Source organism: Microtus ochrogaster, linkage group LG4 (assembly GCF_000317375.1).
Source record: "Microtus ochrogaster isolate Prairie Vole_2 linkage group LG4, MicOch1.0, whole genome shotgun sequence".
Lineage (NCBI taxonomy): Eukaryota > Metazoa > Chordata > Mammalia > Rodentia > Cricetidae > Microtus > Microtus ochrogaster.
In genome coordinates this window covers 19,900,053-19,919,143 of record NC_022030.1, presented here as the reverse complement: position 1 = coordinate 19,919,143, position 19,091 = coordinate 19,900,053, and the positions used below count along the sequence as shown (strand labels likewise).

At 53.0% G+C, this 19,091-nt stretch overlaps 2 protein-coding genes across 5 annotated transcripts in view; both read right to left on the bottom strand.

Annotated features, from left to right (window-relative positions):
* Arhgef1 (Rho guanine nucleotide exchange factor 1) overlaps positions 1-13,222 on the bottom strand; it is a 21,688-nt gene extending 8,466 nt beyond the window's left edge. For 2 of the 4 annotated variants that reach the window (XM_026786310.1, XM_026786311.1), the window contains exons 1-13: positions 13,127-13,222; positions 8,227-8,280; positions 8,042-8,125; positions 7,612-7,725; positions 4,132-4,230; positions 3,898-3,940; positions 3,437-3,683; positions 3,094-3,123; positions 2,771-2,870; positions 2,541-2,637; positions 2,427-2,462; positions 1,897-2,037; positions 1,315-1,420 (exon numbers count right to left, since the gene is read on the bottom strand). In XM_026786310.1, coding sequence (XP_026642111.1) covers positions 1,315-1,420; positions 1,897-2,037; positions 2,427-2,462; positions 2,541-2,637; positions 2,771-2,870; positions 3,094-3,123; positions 3,437-3,683; positions 3,898-3,940; positions 4,132-4,230; positions 7,612-7,725; positions 8,042-8,125; positions 8,227-8,259 — 1,130 coding nt within the window. In that variant the 5' untranslated portion in view covers positions 8,260-8,280; positions 13,127-13,222. Of the gene's footprint in view, positions 1-610; positions 623-1,314; positions 1,421-1,896; positions 2,038-2,426; positions 2,463-2,540; positions 2,638-2,770; positions 2,871-3,093; positions 3,124-3,436; positions 3,684-3,897; positions 3,941-4,131; positions 4,231-7,611; positions 7,726-8,041; positions 8,126-8,226; positions 8,281-11,880; positions 12,810-13,126 lie in introns of those variants that run through there. The other 2 variants (XM_026786308.1, XM_026786309.1) reach the window with 2 other exon arrangements.
* Positions 13,223-14,428: 1,206 nt separating this feature from the next.
* Positions 14,429-18,731, bottom strand: Cd79a (CD79a molecule). The gene is made up of 5 exons (XM_005361123.2): positions 18,601-18,731; positions 17,041-17,340; positions 16,713-16,831; positions 14,974-15,042; positions 14,429-14,839 (listed from the first exon to the last, which is right to left on the bottom strand). The coding sequence occupies exons 1-5, from the start codon at positions 18,659-18,661 to the stop codon at positions 14,726-14,728; spliced, it is 663 nt and encodes a 220-aa protein (XP_005361180.1). The 5' UTR covers positions 18,662-18,731; the 3' UTR covers positions 14,429-14,725.
* Positions 18,732-19,091: the final 360 nt, after the last annotated feature.

Below are 19,091 nucleotides of genomic sequence, written 5' to 3'. Positions count from 1 at the left end.
ACAGGACAGACCAGGGCACAGACAGGGACAGGACAGACCAGGGCACACACAGGGACAGGACAGACCAGGACAGGGACAGGACAGACCAGGACACAAACAGGGACGGGGAGACCAGGACAGACAGGGACAGGACAGACCAGGACAGACAGGGACGGGGAGATCAGGACAGACAGGGACGGGGAGACCAGGACACAGACAGGGACGGGGAGACCAGGACACAGACAGGGACGGGGAGGCCAGGACAGACAGGGACGGGGGAATCAGGACAGGGATGAAACAAGCAACAGAAGAGAGAAGAGAGTCAGAAGTCATGGGACTTGGGGAAGTATCCGGGAGTGGGAGTGGCCAGGAAGGGTAATAAAACTTGATGGGGGGGGATGGAAACCAACTGTGGCCCACAGGACTGACCCCCTCCCTTCCCTAAGGTGGAGGTGGGGAAGAGGGACAAGGAGAAAGGAGTTCCATACTTAGCTCAATCGGGAAGGTGACATACCTACCCACCTCTCCCCTCACAGGGGGTGAAGGGGAGGAGGTGGCCATGGGTAGGGGGAGGGGCTGGGAGAGATGGGGGAGGGCTGGTCCTCCCCCCACCCAGGGCCCAGGCACCCACCTCTTCCACCTTCTGGGGAGAGAGGGCACAGGGTCAGAGGTGGACCAGGTGTGCCCCAACCCAACTCCCTAGCCCCACCAAGGGGTCCCCAAAGCAGCAGCACAAGGACGGGCAGGGGGCAGAGCCTGCCCCCCAACTGTGAGGGGGACAAGGCCCCCAGAACACAGCATGGAGCACAAAGGGGCAAGGGACACCAGGAGCAGGGCCATGAGGGAGGCAGAGCTTACTGAGAAGAGGGGGAGGATGGAGAATGGACAGGTGAGAGAAGATGAGCAGGGAGGGGGAGAGGAGGGGAAGGAAACCTGGCCAGAGGGAAGGCCACGAGAGAAGGGGAAGGAGAAGAGAAAGAGGAGAGAAAGAAAGAGAGAGAGGGAGAGAGAAGCTAAAGAGAAAGAGAAGAGAAAGAGAAAATAAAGAAAAAGAAAGAGAAAATAAAGAGAAAATAAAGAAAAAGAGAAAGAAAATAAAGAAAAAGAGAAAGAAAATAAAGAAAAAGAGAAAGAGAAAGGGGAGAGCAACATAGAACAAGGGAGAGGGAGAAGGGGAAAAGAAGGGAGGAGAAAGCAAGGATGGAAGGAAGGCCCAGAGGTAGGCAGACAAGGGGCCAGCAGGCGCAAACTGCAGCAGCAATCTCAGGCACCCGCCCTGGTCCCACTATGCTGCCCCTTCTCTGCCCAGGCCCTCCCAGCACCACAGGCGGATACCTCTCTGTCTCTGCATTCTCTTCCGTGCTCTCTGGGGCTGCCAGGGGTTCCAGGCTTGTAGGGCCTTGTGGGAGTGTGTCCCCCAGTTCCTGGGGGGTATCCCCACCTATGGGTAGAGGAGAAACAGCTGGCTGGAAGGCCTCTGACACGTGGCGAGGTCTACCCTGACTGTGCACTGGGACAGCCCTTCCCAGGAGACAGTCTGATTGCAGGGCCTGGAGGGATAAGGTTCACGGGCACAGCACTTGGCTAGGACCCACCAGTGAGGGTTAGGGCTGCAGCTCAGTGGCAGAGGGCTTGCCTAGCAGGAATAAGAGAAAAGTTTCAATCCCCAGTGCTGAAAACCCCCAAAACAACAAAACAAGAAACCTAGTTCGGGGTGAGGAGACACATGCTGGGACAGAAGTCAGAACCCAAGAAGAAAGCTGTGGAAAGGGTAAACTGAGGTAGGGGGAAATCACTACTCCTGACTGGAAAAAGATGCTACAAACAAAGAAGAGATTCCTAATGGAGACAGTGGCTTCCATCTGAGTGAGGGCTGAGGGACTGGTGCCATTCCTGTCCCGACTCTGAAATGCTCACCAGGTTCCCGGTGGTCGGAGCTGTCCACAGACAGAGGGTGCAGAGAGACTCCTGGGTTGTCCTGCCCAGGAGTCCCAACAGTCCTGTCCCGAGAAGGCATACCCAGGCCTCCCTTCCGGTCTGTAGGGCCTGGCTTCTCACCTGGGGAGACAGCAAGGAAGAAGGGGAAATTAAAAAAAAAAAAAAAAAAATAGAGGCTTCAAGTCCCATCTGCTACCATACCCCAGGGGAACCAAGACACGGTGTTCTTAGCCTTCTTAATCACAGGAAATCCTCCTTTCATGCTCAAGGTTCAGGGACTCCCTACAAACAATCTTCTCCCTCAGACACAGAGGTCCAGCCCCAGCCTCCTCCCTCAGACACAGGGGTCCAGCACCAGCCCTCCTCCCACAGACACAGGAATCCAGCCCCAGCCCTCCTCCCTCAGACCCAGGGTTCCAGACCCAGCCCTCCTCCCTCGGACCCAGGGGTACAGGCCCAAACCTCCTCCCTCAGATCTACGATGGATACCCTAGCTACGAGTCCATTACCATCAACCTCGACCTTTAGATGTCGAAAATCTGGAGCTGAAACAAAAGAACGGGACAGTGAGCTGGAATGGCTTGGACAAACAGAACATGCAAGGCTTAGGCTAGCCCTCTTACCAGCTGGTTCTCCCCGGTTCCAACGAGCAGGGTCTAGGATACTGCTCAGCCCTTTCTTTGTCTTGGGGGGTTCATCTGACCTCCGATTACCCATCACCTGTGGGAAGAGGAGGAAAGGGAAGGCTAACATTTCCAAAATGATACAAAGCAGAAAAGGACTCCAGGTGTTCAGTCTCTAGGCTTCCCCAGGGGCAACTCAAAGAGGAGAGGGCCAGACTTGACCTCAGCACCTTTTTCCGGAAGAAGTTCCTCCCTGACTTCTTGTCCCCGCTCTTGGTCCGAACTCCGAGGTGGCGCATGTACAGGCTGATGGCAGTGACCACAGCAGCACTGAGGGCGAGACAGTGAGGTGAGGCCCCAGTTACAGACAGACAGGAGCACACTAGTCCTCAGAGACAAAGACACAGTCCCCCACAACCCCTTAGCCACTTCCTGTAGTTAGAGGAAAGGGGTGGCTCCCAAAGCCAGGAGCAAGGGTGGTGCTCCAGGGAGCCCAGCTCCCCACAGCCCAGACCATCCACCATTCTCTCCCAACACTCTCCAGGGCCATCACCTCTTTTCTTCATCTGTAGAGATGGTATGTCTGCAAAGAGAAGAAAGAAACTTACAATAAAACCATGAAGCCTGGCTTCCTTGTGCACCAGGGCACACTTCCAGGCTGCTATCTCTTTAATAAACAGGGGGAGGAGAAGAAGGGAAGTGGATTAGGAGGGCCTTGGAAGGTCCATTCCAGAGGACAAGTAAGTGCTGGGTCGGAACATGTGACCATGGACAAGACCCAGTTCAATAGAACCCCAAAGTTCTATGAGTTAGGCTATTCTTGTGGTGCGAGAATAGAAACACTAAGGCTGACAGCGAGGGAGACGCACACGGGGCGGGACTCCACGGCCACTCACTGCATCTCTTCCAGGTGGGAGAGCAGCCGCTCTGCGACGTGCCGCTCCCGGGCCTCGTAGTTGCTGCGGTCTTTCCCGATCCATGGTTCCAGCAGGCTCAGCTCCTGTTCCCAGGGCGTCATGCCCATGAGACGCTTGGAGCGGAAGTCCTCCAGCTGGCGGCTCACGGCTGCCTGCTGGCTCTGCACCACTTCTTGCATGAACCGCCTCTGGACATCCTCAGAGATGAGGTCAGGCCGCGTGCGGTCTACAGATATGTATGCGAGGGCTGGTGTTCATGTTCAAGGGGGCCGGGCTCCCACCTTGGATCAGTGTCCCCACCCGCCCACGGATTCCAATGTTTCCCTGGGCTGCCACCACCAAGAACAGATGCAGGAATCATGGCTTCCAACCCAGGACTCTCCTGTGAGGCAAATCTCTACCAGAGATCCTCCTTAGCCCCAGACCCCTCCTCTCCTTACCAAGTTCAAAAGCGACGTTGGGAGGAACTGGCACTCGCAGAACCTGCTCAGAGAAGACAGAGGAGTGAGTGGCAGGAGATACACCTCAGGAGGCCTTGGTGGGAAGGGTCTGGGGGATGACACTGGGGAGGGCCAGGGTTGGCAGTCACCTCCACAGGTGGACACTGGGAGGTGCACTGTAACTCCCTAGAGCTAAAAAGGAGTAAGGGATGGGTGGCAGGAGGTGCCTCTTACCGCAGTCTTCTCCAGGAAGCTGTGATAGAAGTCGAGGAAGGCCTTCTTGGCTTCTTTGGGGCCCAGTGAGCTCAGCATGTCCGCATGCAGGCAGCAGAGCTGGGGACACACGGAGTGTGACTCTTTCCTGGCCCCACTAATCACATGCCCCCTTTGGAGAGCCTAGTGGTTTTCTGACCACTGGATGTCTGTGGGATCTAAACATGACCCCCCCCTCCCCGTGAAGTACACCCTGACTTCTCTACCCCAAACGCCAACTCCACAGCGTCGCTTTTCCTTTGCAATTCTTACTAGCCAGCTAGTCTGAGAATCTGGTGTACCCAGAGGCCATTCTGAGCCCTTCATACACATTCAAGAACCTACCCCAGCAGAGACCATCACTATCACACTTTGCAGGGAAAACTGAACCAGGGACAGTGGTGCACGACTATAATCCTATCACTTTCCAGGTGGAAGCAGGAGGATTGGGAGTGTAAGGTCATCTCCGAGCACACAGTGAGTGTGAGGCCAGGCTAGGCTACAGACTCTGCTGCCTCTAAAAAGCTGTGGGAAAATGGGAGTTCAAGCTGAGAGTCTTGGCACAGGCCTGCAATCTCAGCCTGGAGAGTTCAGGAAGGAAGACCAGGAGTTCAAGGCCTCTGTCTCAAAAAATAAACCACCGGGCTGGAGAAATGGCTCAGTGGTTTAAGAGCATTGCCTGCTCTTCCAAAGGTCCTGAGTTCAATTCCCAGCAACCACATGGTGGCTCACAACCATCTGTAATGAGGTCTGGTGCCCTCTTCTAACCTACAGATATACACACAGACAGAATATTGTATACATAATAAATAAATAAATAAATAAATAAATATTTTAAAAAAAATAAACCACCACAAGGAAGGAGAGAAAACCACCTCAAACTACAAGGTAAAGCCAGCATCACCGGCACACCCCAATGTTCTGGAAACAGAAGCAGGAGGACCACTGTGGGTTCAAAGCCAGCCTGGGCTTGAGCAAACCAAAGGAGGGACTACAAGAGGGTTCGGAAGGGAAAGCACAGGCACCATGGGCATCATGAGCACCCAAGTCTGCAGCTCTAGCTCCCATTAAACTAAGCCTGGCAGCCTGTGCCTGGAGCTCACGGCTCGGTCAGATGAGCTCCCTGATCATGAGACCCTGTCTTAAAAATAATGTAGCAAGCCAGGCGGTGGTGGCGCATGCCTTTAATCCCAGCCCTTGGAAGGTAGAGGCAGGAGGATCTCTGTGAGTTTGAAGTCAGCCTGATCAAGTTCCAGGACAGAGAAACTCTGTCTTGGAAAAACAAAATAACAACAAAACACAAAACAAACAAATAAATAAAAATTAAGTATATAATTTAAAAAACAGAAAGAATACAAAGTAGAGAAAGGAAAGACACCCAGCATTGACCACTGGCCTCCACACATGACACACATACATGTACCACATGAGCATATACATATATCACATAATACATTAAAATGTTAAAACAAAAATAATGAGGGTTGGGATATAGCTCAGTGGTAGAGTACTTGCCTAGCATGGCTAGGGCCTGGGTTAACATACATATATCACATAATACATTAAAATGTTAAAACAAAAATAATGAGGGTTGGGATATAGCTCAGTGGTACAGTACTTGCCTAGCATGGCTAAGGCCTGGGTTAAGTACTTAATAACAACAATAAAGATATAGGCCTGCTCAATGTCCCTGGCAAAGTTGGATTCAAAGGTAGGCAGCTTGTCTCTGTCTAGAAATACTGTGAGCAAGTCTGGTTGGGTGCAGAGTGGGTTCCGATTCCTGTGTGCTCAGACCAGGTGCAGTGAGGTTGCCTGTGTGCCAGCCTTGGAGGGCGACCCTGGAAATGCAGGACTCTGCCGGTCCTGGCTCCCACAGCTGCTGCCTGGCAGGTGACGTGTGCTTGAGGACTCACTCCAGTGCAGGCAGAACTTTTTATATTTATTGGTTTCAACAGATCAATGTCTATTCTCATCCCCACCCCCAAAATATGGTGGGGTGCAGAAGCAGCATAAAGACAACGCTCACAAAACCAGAAGCCATCTGGGTCACCTCAGTTTCCACATCAGTAGAACAGAGCAGTTAGCATGCTTTTCTGAAGGATGTAGGTGGGAAGATTGCATCAGTTTCTCAATTTTTTAAGGCGTGGTATCAGGACAACTAGCCCAGCCTTGCAGTTCACGTCTTTTTTCTTGAGACAAGGTCTCATGTAGCCTAGTAGACTTGCTATGTAGCTAAGGATGACCTTGAACTTTTTTTAAAAAAAAAAATAATTTATTTTATTTCATGTACATTGGGGTGAGGGTATCAGAGCCCCTGGAACTGGAGTTGTAGACCGTTGTGAGCCACCACATGACTGCTGGGAATTGAACCCAGGTCCTCTGGAAGAGCAGCCTGTGCTGTCTCTCCAGCCCAACCTTAAACTCTTGATCCTTCTCCCTTCTCTTGCTGAGAGCTGGGGTTACAGGCCCGGGTCACTATGTTTGTTATGTGATGCTGAGGCTCAAACCCAGGGCTTTTGTGCCTGCTAGCCATGTATTCTACCAACTGAGCTACATCCAGCACGCCCTTCTCTCTTCAGCTGTGGGTGTCCCAGCCCTTCATTTCTTTTAGTCTCTTAGTTTTCTGGGGGAGTCAAGGTGTATCTTCATGTAGTGCAGTGTCACCTCCTGGCAAGTGGCTTGTGCTGGGTGCTACTGAGTCTTCTTAGGAAAGGATCTAACCTCTCCCACCCACTCCCACCAGTACTGTGGCTTCTTGCTAAATCAGGGGGCTGAAGTTTTCTACTCTATAGGTGTTTCTGGACCACATGGCTCTATATCTGCATCTCCCACTATCTTCTGCCTAGCCCTGAGAGTTTCTTTTATTTGAAGCCAGGTCTTGCCTCAGTTGATCATGAAGGTATGGCAATCCTCCTGCCTCAGTTTTCCACATGCTAGGATCACAGGTGTCAGGCTAAGCTCAGGAAGTTTCTAGGTTAGCAACCACATGGGGTTTGCCTGGGTATCTGAACAACGTCTGTGGTGCCCTCCAGGTCTGAATTGGCTAATGGCACCAAATCCTGAATGCCTGACTAGTGACACTAGCTGAAAAAGCCTTGCTGGGTGCCCCTCCGAGTCCCCCTGGGTGAGCGGCAGGGTTACCAATTGCAGATGCTGTTACAGGCCTGGAAGAGGACTGAACATGGTTTCTACCAGGACGTTGGGTTCCAATGACTCCTAGTGTATGTACTTAGGCCTTGGTTCACTGCTTTCTGAGGCTCACAGGGGCATCTGCAAGCCTGGTGTAGATCACATGCCGACTTTTTCCATCTTGTCTGCGGTCCTATTTCTCAAACTCGTGCTGTGTTCTGGATTTTCCGGAGTCTCTTGGCTGATCCTCACTGGTCTAGTCAGCTCTCTGAAAGTCTAATCTGCTCAACCTCATTCCTCCTCTGTCCCCCATACTCCTTCCTGCATCCTTACCAGGGGTCCTGGCTCAAACTGCAGGGCCACATGCTGCAGGAGGGCCATGAGATGGGCCGGGCGTCGCTTTACCTGCTCCAGGCTCTGGAACTGGCTGTTTTGATCTTCTGAGTTCTGGAGGGTGGAGACAAGGGAGTTGGGTGCCACAGGGAAAGAAGAGGCCTCTCTGGCTTGCCCTACCCAGTCCCTGGCACTTCTCAATGGCCCCAAGACAGGGAAGATCTTGGGAAGCGTGGGTGGATATGCCTACGCTACAACCCTGACAGTAAGGGCAGGAAGCTGGGAAGAAGGGATGGGAGTCATACTGGAGGGTTAGTGATAAGTTGGGGCTAAAGGAGTAAGGGTGAGAGTTGGGAGATGACAGAATGACAGGCGAGTCGAGAGTGAACACCTCAAAGGATGGAGGACTTTCCCACCCTATCCTGCTCACCGCCTCCAGCTCATTCTCAAAGTCTTCATCCTCAGCTCCGATGATGCTGACGGGCACCATGCCAGGCCGGGGAGGCCCTGGGGCCTGCAAGGAGAGACAGGACTTCAATCCCCAAGGCTCCCCACCTCACAGAGCACCAGAGTCCCCTCACCTTAGATCAGCTCTCCTCCTGGCACTGCACTCACCGCCCCTCCTGCGGCAGCGGCGACTTCTCCCATCTCCCGGACTCCTCCACAGGGCTGTGAGAGGAGGAGCAGCGGTTAGGGGGCTGGCGGGAGGAAGTGCCTGAGGCTGGGCAGTTACTCACTGATTCCTGGCCCAGGTGCGGAAGGTGAGTAAACAGCCCCCCCCCCCCAGCCGCCTAAGCTCAATAGAGCCTCTGTGTGGCCACAAAGAGCCCTTCACAGGCCAGTTGAGGCGGGGAAACCGAGGGCAGAGAGCTGGGGGGGGGCGGGTGCTAGAGCCCAGACCATGGGTCCATGGGTGGGCTGGGCGGCTGTGGGTAAAAGCCACCAATTTGGGTCACGAAAGAAGGAAGAACCAGCGACCCAGGGGGCTGGCTAGTCCCTAAAGGGGCAGGACTTTGAAACAAGCAAAATTAATGTAAAGGTCCTTAGGGAGAGTGTAGGAAAAGTCGGGGCGGAGGGGGGGGGAGCTATCCTCTGATCTGTAGCAGGCCTGAGCCAGGATATTGCCTCTGAACCCACCAGCCCCATTTCCTGTGACAGGAAGTGACAACGGTGAACCCCCAACCTCCAACACCCTCTACGCAAGAAAACAAAACTGAGCCCTTTTCTGTAAGGCCCCTTGAGCTCTTTGAGCACAGCGGTTCCCAGCTTTCACAGCTATTGTCCCTGAGAAAAGATGGGAGGTGGGTGCCTTCCCCTTCAATCCAATGTGGTAGTGGCTCCCTGGAGTCCCTGTCTCCACCTCTCCTCCCGGACCTGTCCCCTCCTTCCCATTTCTGCCTGCCCCTCCTCTGGCTCCCTATGTCTCCTCCCCCATCTCAGTACAGCTGTCCTTCCATGGCTGGTGTCGGTCCAGCTCCAGCCCCACACTGTGGTGTCTCATCTTTCTCCATCCCTTGTCTGCCCCATCTCGGTTTGTCTTTCCCATCTTCTCCCTGGGTTCTTCCAGCAGTATCTTCTAGGCCCTAACTGGTCTGACTAGTGCTGTGTGGATCGGTGTCAGGGAAGGAACTGTGGAAAGAGGGGTGCGGTGGACGAGTGGGGGTGGGTGGGTCCCCACATCCCAAGCTATTTATAACTCTGGCTGCCTGAGACCCGCCCTTCTCCCTCTTCCAGGAGCCTCCTCCCTAGCACTCAATAAGCCATAGCTGTGATTCTGGTTTCTGAACAGTGATGCTTCCTGGAGCGCCCAGGAGTAATCCTTGGGGGTTGGCCCAAACAGGCATCATTTGTATCCGTTCTCAGAAACTGTATCTGCCCACCTTAAAAGCTTGGCTAATTTCAAGATTTGAACATTGTTGAGTGTTTAATAAATAAACTTGCAAACCAAGATAGCAAAGTATTAGTAATTATTATGAGAGCTAAACTCACCAGGCATTTAAGTTGTTCCAGGCATATACTGGTTATTTATTTATTTATTTATTTATTTATTTATTTATTTATTTATTTATTTATTTCTGAGACAGGGTTCCCCTGTAGCTTTGAAGCCTGTCCTGGAACTCGCTCCGTAGACCAGGCTGGCCTTGAACTCACAGAGCTCCACCTGCCTATCTCCAGAGTGCTGAGATTAAAAGTGTGCACCACCACTGCCTGGCATTCCAGGCATGTATTAACTCAGTTTTGTTTTCTTTCCTTCAAGATGGGGGAATCTCACTCTGAAGACTGGTCAGACTTGAGGCCATCCTCCTGTCTTGGTCTCTCAGTTTCTGGTATTATACGTACGAAGCACCGTGTCCAGCTCTATCAGTTCCATTACCTCCCCAACTACAAGCATCCCATGCTATGCTCACCCGTCTGAGAAACTGTGATGGCTTCAAAGACCATCCTCGCCAGCCAGACCTTCTAGGCCAGAAGCAATGAGCACAGACCTGGAACTCCCACACTTAGCAGTAAATATCTTCAACTGAGAGATCCCAAAGGGCCAAGGAGGGTTTTAGTGTACAGCTCAATGACAATGCTTGTTTGGCATCTAAGAAGCCTTTAGTTCTACCTCCAGCAGCACCAAACAGAGCAACCAAATCAACCAAAGAGAACAAACCCATTTCTCTTAGACCTATACTCATCTTCTCTCTTTCTTCCTTCCTTTTCTTTTCTTTTTCCCTTCCTTCCTTTCTTTTCTGAGACAAGAGTTTCTCTGTGTAACAAGCCTCAAACTCAGAGACCCACCTGTCTCTGCCTCCCCAGTGCTGGGATCAAAGATGTGCCACCATGTGTCTTTCAAATGACCCCCTACCACTTCATGCTTAAGTCTTTATTAACTCATCTCCCCCCCAAAAGAGGCCAAGGAAGGCACACAGTTTGAACAAACGTCCACTGCTAGACCTGATTCCCACACAGCTACCACGCGCTATCTCCGTGTTCCTCATCACAATAGCATGGACTAGCTGACTTCCGAGGTTTCTCAGTGGGTGACAGACACAGCAGCGCTGGCACGCGCGCACACACACACACACCTCGGTTCCACGCAGGGCTCAGGCTCTGTCGACAGGTGCTCATGCGTTTAATCTCACTGACCCAATGAGGCCAGCATTATTTTGATTTGTTTTATCTGGCTCACTATTCTTCTTATTGCCATTTTACAGAGGTGGAAATTGAAGCATGGCATTCTTATAAGCGGAAGAGTCAGCATTTAGATTCAGGCGGTCTGGCTTCACATTTTAAACATTTAGCACACTATACTGCTTATTTTGTTTTGTTTTTCTGAGACAGGGTTTCTCTGTGTAGCTTGGGAGCCTGTCCTGGAACTCACTCTGTAGACCAGGCTGGTCTCGAATGCACAGAGATCCACCTGCCTCCACCTCCCCAGTGCTGGGATTAAAGGTGTGTGCCACCATTTCCTGGCTACACTGTACTGCTTCGAGGCACCCCCGCCCTCAAACACAAACACATCAACCTTAGGACGCTAAAAATCTGCATCAATGCTCTGAGACACAGCAGGTCTAATGGTGCCTGGGGAAGTCATGGGGCTGCTGTGGCCTCAGCAGTCACCCGGGATGGACCCAGCAGCTCCAGAAGCCTGGGCTTGGAGAGGGTGGGTTTGAAATTTAGGAGACAGGTAAAGCTGGAAAAATGAGACAACTGACAAAGTCTCCTTTGTCCGGCAGATGGAGCACTTTGCACTTAGGGCTGGGGGGAGGGGGCAAGGGCAGGTTTAGGTTTATGCAGTGGGGGTCTGGAGAAGTAAGAACATAAGGGCGCCTGGGTTTTAAGAGCTCAGGGTCCCCAAGTCTTTCGATTGGATTGTTCAGGTCTCCAAGAACCTCTAGGAAAAACCTAAACGAGGCCTCTGGAATGTATAAGACCCAAGAATCTATTTGATAGAGTGGGCCTCAGGAAACCAGATACATGATTTTAAAGGTTTATGGGACCTCGATAGGGGTGTGTGCTGAGCTTTGTAGGGCCCTGATTTGATCTAGGAGAAGCCAGTGTTTATTAAAAGTCGGGTTTCCGTGAAAGGCTTCCTGAAACCTTCCTGGAAGGTATGTAAGATCTTATAACCCATGTAACGTGGCGGTCTTCAAGAGCCCTAAATCTTACACCGGACGTGGCTAATTTACACGGGCGCTCAGTACTACAGCGATTGTGACAGTATGGACGGCAGGGAAGACGTGCAGGGTCAGGTTTGATAGCAGCCAAGGCTGCGGATCTCACCTGTCGGATGGGATGAGAAGCCACTGCAGCCTCCGGAACCGAAGCCTCCGCGCCTGAGCTCAAGGTTCCCCCACCCGCGCCACAGAGTCGCTCTAGCCGAGCCAGAGGCCAACTTTGAGTCCAGCTCCACTCCTCCCTCTGGCCGCTCTAGCCCGCCTCCTGCCACTCTCCGGCCTCTGCAACTCTACTCCTCCTGCCGGCCGCTCTATCTCTCCACGGCGCCACGCTGGCCCGATAGAGCCACTCTGGCCCGTCTTGGAGGGCCCGCGTTTCCGTATCTCGACTGCCCCTGTCACTCTCCCGGACCCCACCCCCTTTGCGGGAGTGGTGGATGGTTCCAGAGCCTGGTTAGCGCTCAATCTCGGATCTCCAAATTGCTCAGGTGTGAGGTCTTCCCACCTTGTCTACCTCCCCATCTCGGACCTGTTAAATTCCCAACTCTGTATACCCGCTCCCTCTGTCACCCCTGTCAAATCCTCTCGCTGTACTTGGGAAGCAAAGCAAAACAAAACAAAAACACCCATGCGCTTGAGTATATCTTTCCTCCCTCCCGACAGATTAACCTGCAAAAAGCAATGGCTTTCCTTTAGGACTCAGTCTTCCCATCTGTTCAGTGAGGATGTTTCCGGCTCTCTCCCCTACAACCATCTCCCAAGGTATATAATTAATAACCCAGAAAAAAAAAAAGCTTTCTGAGACGTTTTCAACGATCCGTAACTCTCAGCTTCATAATGGCCCGCAGAGACATTGTTTATTTTAGGTACCTCTAATTAAGCATCCATGATCTCTACGACGAGGAGGTCAGACTCCTCGGACCTCAGATTCTCAACTGGTAAATGGGTGTTATAGTTCTGAGCTGCGCTAACAGTGGGTAGTCTGGGTCCCAAACTATTTCATCTCTATCTGCTGTGCACTCGACAAATGCCGCCCCCCCCTTCTCTCTCTCTTTGGTATTGTTTTTCTTTCTGAGGCAGGGTCACGTTAGGTTGCCCAGGCTGGCCTCGAACTCAGGGCAATCTTCCTGCCTCTGCTTCCCAAGTTCTGGGATGACAGGCGAGCGCCACCACGCCGGGTTTTCTCTTTGCTCTCTTTGACAGATGAGAAAATAGGCCCGAGGAAGGGAGGCTTGCAGGCTCACTGCCCCCCACCTCCGAGGCCCTTGGCGCCGGGTCCCCTCCCTGCTCCTCCCCATTTCTCCCCCGGCTGCCGAGGGGGAGGAGGCCGGGCGGGGCCAGGGACGACGTACCTGGTGTCCGCGAGGGGAGGTGACCAGCGGGGCGCCCGAGGTCGGGCTCGGCGATCCCGGGCCCGGCGTCCCGGCTCCGGCTTCCTGGCTCCTGCGGGCAGGAAGTAGGGGCGTTTTTCCGGAGCCCCCGCCCGCCGCCCCTCCCCGCTTCCTGCCGGCGCCCCGTGCCCGCCCGGCACCTCGGCTTCCTTCCCCTTCTCACTCGCTCGCCCAGCTCCTCCTTTCCCCGCGGGTGCGGCCCCACCCGGCCCCGCCCCGCTCCCCTTCTTCGCCTTTGTCCTCCTCTGCTATCTTCTGCCCTGCTTCTGCCCAGCTCCTGCGCTGGCCCTTCCTCTTCTCATTCTCTTCTTAGTTTGTGACAAGAACTCACTGGGTAGCCCTGGCTGGCCTTGAACTCGTTCCGTAAACCACGCTAGCCTCGAACTCACAGAGTTCCTCCTGTCTCTGCCTCCGGATTGTAGAGGTTAAAGTTAAAGGCGTGCGCCACCACGTCAAAGCTCCACTCTCTTTGAGCCCCACACTGTCGACCCAGCACTTTTCCCCGGAAGCTATCTTCCTCCCCGGCCTCTGCTTCTTCACCCGCTACAGCCTTTCTGCTCCTTTTTATCACTGTGCGTCCTTTTCTTGCCGCTGGGTCTCTTTCATCCTCCCAGACTGTAGGCTTTGTCCTTTCCCCAACTGTTGTTATGCCTTAGGCTGTGCTCACTGGACAGCCAGCTCGAGTCTGCTTCTCGCCTTGCCTTCTAACTTTGTGTCCCTGTCTCTGGGGATTCCCGTGTTTCCTCTTTGCTTCACTTCTGCCCTTCACTGCCTTTCTGCATCTGCTTTTCCCATGTTAGTGCTACTGGGTCACACCACTGTGCATCTCTCCACCGTCTCCAGGATCTTGACAGAAACACTCCAGATCTGCCTAGACAAATGCACCCTCGAGGGAATTAGGTCCGACCCCCAGGAAATAATACCTCGTGTTTTCAGAGCTTAAATATGCATAATAATTTGATAACATCCCCCCTGGCTCCCCCTTTCTTAGGGACATAGGGAGGGTGAGGCCCTATAAGAAAAAGCTAAACCAGCCCTTCATTTGGGGTGGGGACTTCCCCAAGAGACTTCCTGTTTCTTGGAGGGATGGGGGTTGGGGGGTAAGACTGACTGTCTAGTCCTAGATGTCAGAAGTGGGCAGGTGAGAACTTAGGTCTGAGGGAGGAAGGGAACTTGGGCTTCCGGCTCCTGGTCGCCTGGCACTGTGGAGGAACAGTCCTCATGAGATCCACGACTCCTGGCAAGGGCTGCTTTAGGAAGGATTTATTAGCACTTAAGTGGCCATGACAGATCTGGGAGGAGGGGGTGACACTAACGAGGCTGCTGTAATCAGCTCCCCTAGAGGCGGCGATTAAGGGCTCATTACCCACTGGAGAGGGAACCCGGGACAGACTTGGGGAAGGACAAGATCAGGTGGGAGGGTAGGGTGGGGTAGTCTGGAGGCAAGGGTGGGACACTCTGGAGGGACACAGACTGGGAAGGGGAGACTGCATTGGAAGAGAAGCGAGGCAGGGATATGGCAGGTGGGGACAGACAGCACAGCAGGATGGGGGATGTCAGTCACGGCTTTTCCAGCTGGACATCTCCAATGTGGAGACTGCCCACATCCTGGTAGGTGCCCTGGAGTCCCCTGGAGATGTCCTCATACATAGAGCAGTCATCAAGATTCAGGCCCTGCAAGGGATAAGGTAGATATCAGTACCCTGGCAGCTACAGTCCCTGTTCCCAGTCAACCCCAGAGTTCCCACTGCAGACCCCCCTCCCTGTGCACCGGGCCCCTCTTCAGCACCACCCCATCCAGTGCCCACCTCATAAAGATTTTCATCTTCATAGTCATCTGGCATGTCCACACCAAACTTCTCGTTCTGCCACCGTTTCTGTAGGTGAGGATTAGCCTCAGTGAGCAAGGGGGAGGTGAAGGGTTTTTCAGACCCTCACATACCAGCAAGGGCTTTATCAGAAAGATGAATGGACAGGAGGATGGAGAGATGGCTCAGAGGTTAAGAGCACTGGCTGCTCTTCCAGAGGTCCTCAGTTCAACTCCCAGCAACCACATGGTGGCTCACAACCATCTGTAATGAGATCTGGTGCCCTCTCCTGGCCTGCAGGCATACATGCAGGCAGAATACTGTATACATAATAAATAAATAAATCATGCCCAAGCCCACATATTGGGATCTTGGCAGATACTGTTCTCTGATCCTCTCCTCTCTTTCTCCTTATGGGTTCTCTGCATCACCTTCCAAGGAGTGCTGGATGTGTTTGCCACTACATTCCACTAACTTCCTCAGGAGTGCTGGATGTGTTTGCCACTACATTCCACTAACTTCCTCAGGCTCTCTATCCAGCACTAGCTGCTGGGAACTCACTAGGTGAACTCCCAGAGATCTGCCTGCCTCTGCCTTCTGAGTGCTGCTGGGATCAAAGGTCTAATGCCACCATGCTGGCCCGCTACTGTTCTCCAGTGCTGAGGAGTGTAATAGTAAGACAGTATAACAGCAACTGGCAGCGAATATCTGTAATCCCAGTCCTTGGCAAGCTGAGGCAGGAGGATTATGAATTCCAGACCAATATGATTTATAGAATGAGTTCGGACCCAGCCTGAACTACTTAGCAAGATCCCATCTTCTTTACCTCCCCACTAAAAAGGAAAGAAAACTTGTGGTGGCAGCATATGCCTGTAATGGCAGTACTTGGAAGGTGGAGAGAAGAATCAGGCCAGCCATGGAGAGAACAAGTCTGAGGCTAGCCTGGACCAAGATCTGTCGAGAAAGAGAGAGAGAGAGAGACAGAGAGAAACAGCATTTGGGAGGCAGAGGCAGGTGCATCTTTGTGAGTTCCAGGACAGCCACCAGAGCTGTTACACAGAAAAACCCTTCCTTGAAAACAAAACAAAGGAAAGGAAAGGAAAGCAAAAAACAAGTCTGGGAGATGCACAGCTGGTAAATCTGTTGCCATGCAAACCCAGGGACATGAATTTGGTCTGGGCATCCTAAGTGGAAGGAATGAAGGGACTCCAGAAAGTTGCTTTGTGCCCCCACACTCACATGCCCAGACTCTCCTACCCACTATCCATGTACACAAACCGATGAGAAATAAAGAAGGGCAGGCATGGTGGCACACACCTTTAATGCCAGCAGCAGAAATTGAGAGGCCTAGACAGATTTCTGTGAGCTCAAGGCCAGCCAGCATTACACAGTGAAACCTCATTTAAAAACATTAAAAAAAAAAAAAGTTGCCTGGTGGCCTCTGGAGAAGTAGAGGCTCTGGAGGGACACTGGTCCCCTTTGTCCCTGGTCTTGGCTGCATTTGCAGGGGATTGCTCTTCAGGTGGGGCAGGAGGAGAGGCAGAAGATATCTAGAGAGGGCCAGTGGGGACACAGTGACACCCCTGGAGCTCAGGACAACTCACAGTTTTCTTGGTACTCTCAGTCTCCCAAACTTTGGAGTAGGAACCTCAGGATCTAGAGGACCAGTTAGATACTGGGAGTCATAGTCCAGGCCTGGCAAGCCAGATGACTTGTGGGGTGTTACTTGGAGGACTCACCCTGAATAGTAGCAATGTCCCTGGCACTACTGCACAGAACAGCAGGATGATGCCCTCGGCTGTGATGATACGGTTCTTGGTGCCTTCTCCCATGTCCAGGAAGGGTCTAGGGACGGGCTCTGTGAAGACAGGGAGTCTCAGTGTCCCCTCCTCTCCCAGCCCTGCCCCTTGTGAAGTCAGGGAGCCCTGAAGCCACCATCCTGCCCGGTGAGAACCTGTGTGCTGCTAGTTCAGGTTCAGGAGGAAGGAACTGGTTCTGCTTGCACGCATGCAAGCAGTGTTCTGGATGGAGCAGGGAACCCAAGGGGCAGCGTCCCTTGCTACTCACTACGCACTCGGAGGTAGGTGCCACAGGAGAATTTTCTCTTGCCGTTTTCTTCCGCGTGGCATCTGTAGAGGCCCCTGTGGCTCTTGTTTACATTGGGGATGACCAGCTCATCACCTCTGAGCCCCTGACCAGAACCCATAAACACTGAGGGGATGGAGATGTTGGAGTTGTACACAAAACCGTACCACCACGTGATATTAGGTTTGTTGCCATCGTGCTTGCAGACGAGGCGGGCCTCATCCCCCATGTTCACTGTCACTGATGGTGGAATGTCTATCTTCAGGGCCTGGCATCCAGGGCCTGTGGAGAAATGAGAACAGAGACTGGAGGTGGCCCTGATTGCCCCGATCCAGAGCCCTTCACACCAGTGCTCTTGGGAGTGAAGTGGTCCTGATGGTGATGACACCTCTAGAGAGAGAGTAGATGCTGGGAGAGCTGCCTTGTGGCTTCTTGCCACCATTGCTCCATTGCATTTTACTTTCCTAACACCAGCAGGGTCCTGCTGCAGAGAACTCCCCGAACCCTCTCAGAGACTTCCCCTTCATTGGGAAGGAATGGGAGCCATTATTCCCAGCCCTTAGGAACCTCCACCGGCCCCGGGGTGAGGGCCCAGTGTAGACCCAGGGTGAGCAGGGCCCAGCATCACTCCCTCTATTGGAAGAGGTGGTACTCCCCTCCTGCAGCCACCCTGAATCTGTCCTTTTGTGCCTAGGCTGTTCCTGCCTCCTCAATTTAAATGTCAACTTAGGGATCAGGGACTGAACTCTGTCTGGGGGGAGGGAACTCAGAGAGACAAGGGTGGACTGGTGGCCATGGTGTCCACTCTGTGTTTATCTTGAAAGCCCCGTTATCAGCCTCCCCAGGACCACATTGGCTTGTGGCCACCTTCCTGAACATAGCAGGAAAGAGGAAGGCCAGAAGTGAAGAAGAAAAGCTGGAGGAAGAAGAAGCTGGGCAACTTCATGGTAATGGGCTCAGACAGCAGGGCTCAGACAGCAGCGCTCCACTCTCGGCTGGTTCCCAGCATCAGTCACTTGAGTGGATGACCTTCCCCTCTTAAAGCCTGGTCAGTGTGGTCACACTTGGTGAGGGAGGGGAATGGAGTCTGATGAGGCACGCCCTCCCTTTCCCTCGGGGACACCTCCCTCAGTCCACACTTACTTCAGTTCCTCATTCTGACTTATGGAGATATGATTTTGTGTTGTGGGGCATAGTGGGCTTGGGCCTAACAGTGGACTTTCCTGAGCCTCCTCCAAACCATCTGAGACAGAAAGCCACCCCCCCCCAGCCGGTTCCCTGTTGTTGTTCCTTTTATTTCGGAATAGGTCTCAGTAAGTTGCCCAGGCTAGCCATGATAGGATAGAATTCATTATGTAGCCCAGGCTGGCCTCAAATGCAATATTCTTCCCTCCTGCTTCAATCTCCTGAGTTCTGGTATGCGCTATGCTTCAACCTGTCTGGCTTCCCTCAGCTTCTGGCTTCACTATCCACCCCTCCCGTCAGCGGTACCCTCGAACCCCCTGCCCCCCAACGTCAGTACCTTCCCTTTGGCCACATTACCTAGGCAGGCTTCCGCCAGGAAGAGAAGGAGAAGAGGCAGGACTCCGAGACCCTCTGACATTTTCTACCAGTGGGTTGATTAGTCTGGGTTGCAGTAGCCCTCGGGTACCAGATTCCACCCCAAACTCCGCCTCACTTCCTGTTTGGCCCCGGACGGAGATGGGCTCCAGTGGCCCTTATTTGCCATGTGTTTCAGGCCCTGAGTGCTGAGGAACAGTGCTGCACCTGGGCCGGCCACAATTCCCTTGAGTCTCTAGTGCTGGGGTGGGGCAGAGGTTGGTTCAGGCCGCTGAACCTGCAGAAGGATCCTGGGAGCTTGGGGGAGGCAGGCAGGTGCACATGCTGCTATTCTCAGTTTTGGCTTCCGATCTCATTAACACTGGGGCAAACCTGTCTGCTCCCCCACCCTTTTCTTTCCAAAGCTACCTTTTCTCTTTTTCAGGAGAGGCTGGCCTTGAATTCACTAAGCCGGTGAATTTTTTTTTTTTTTT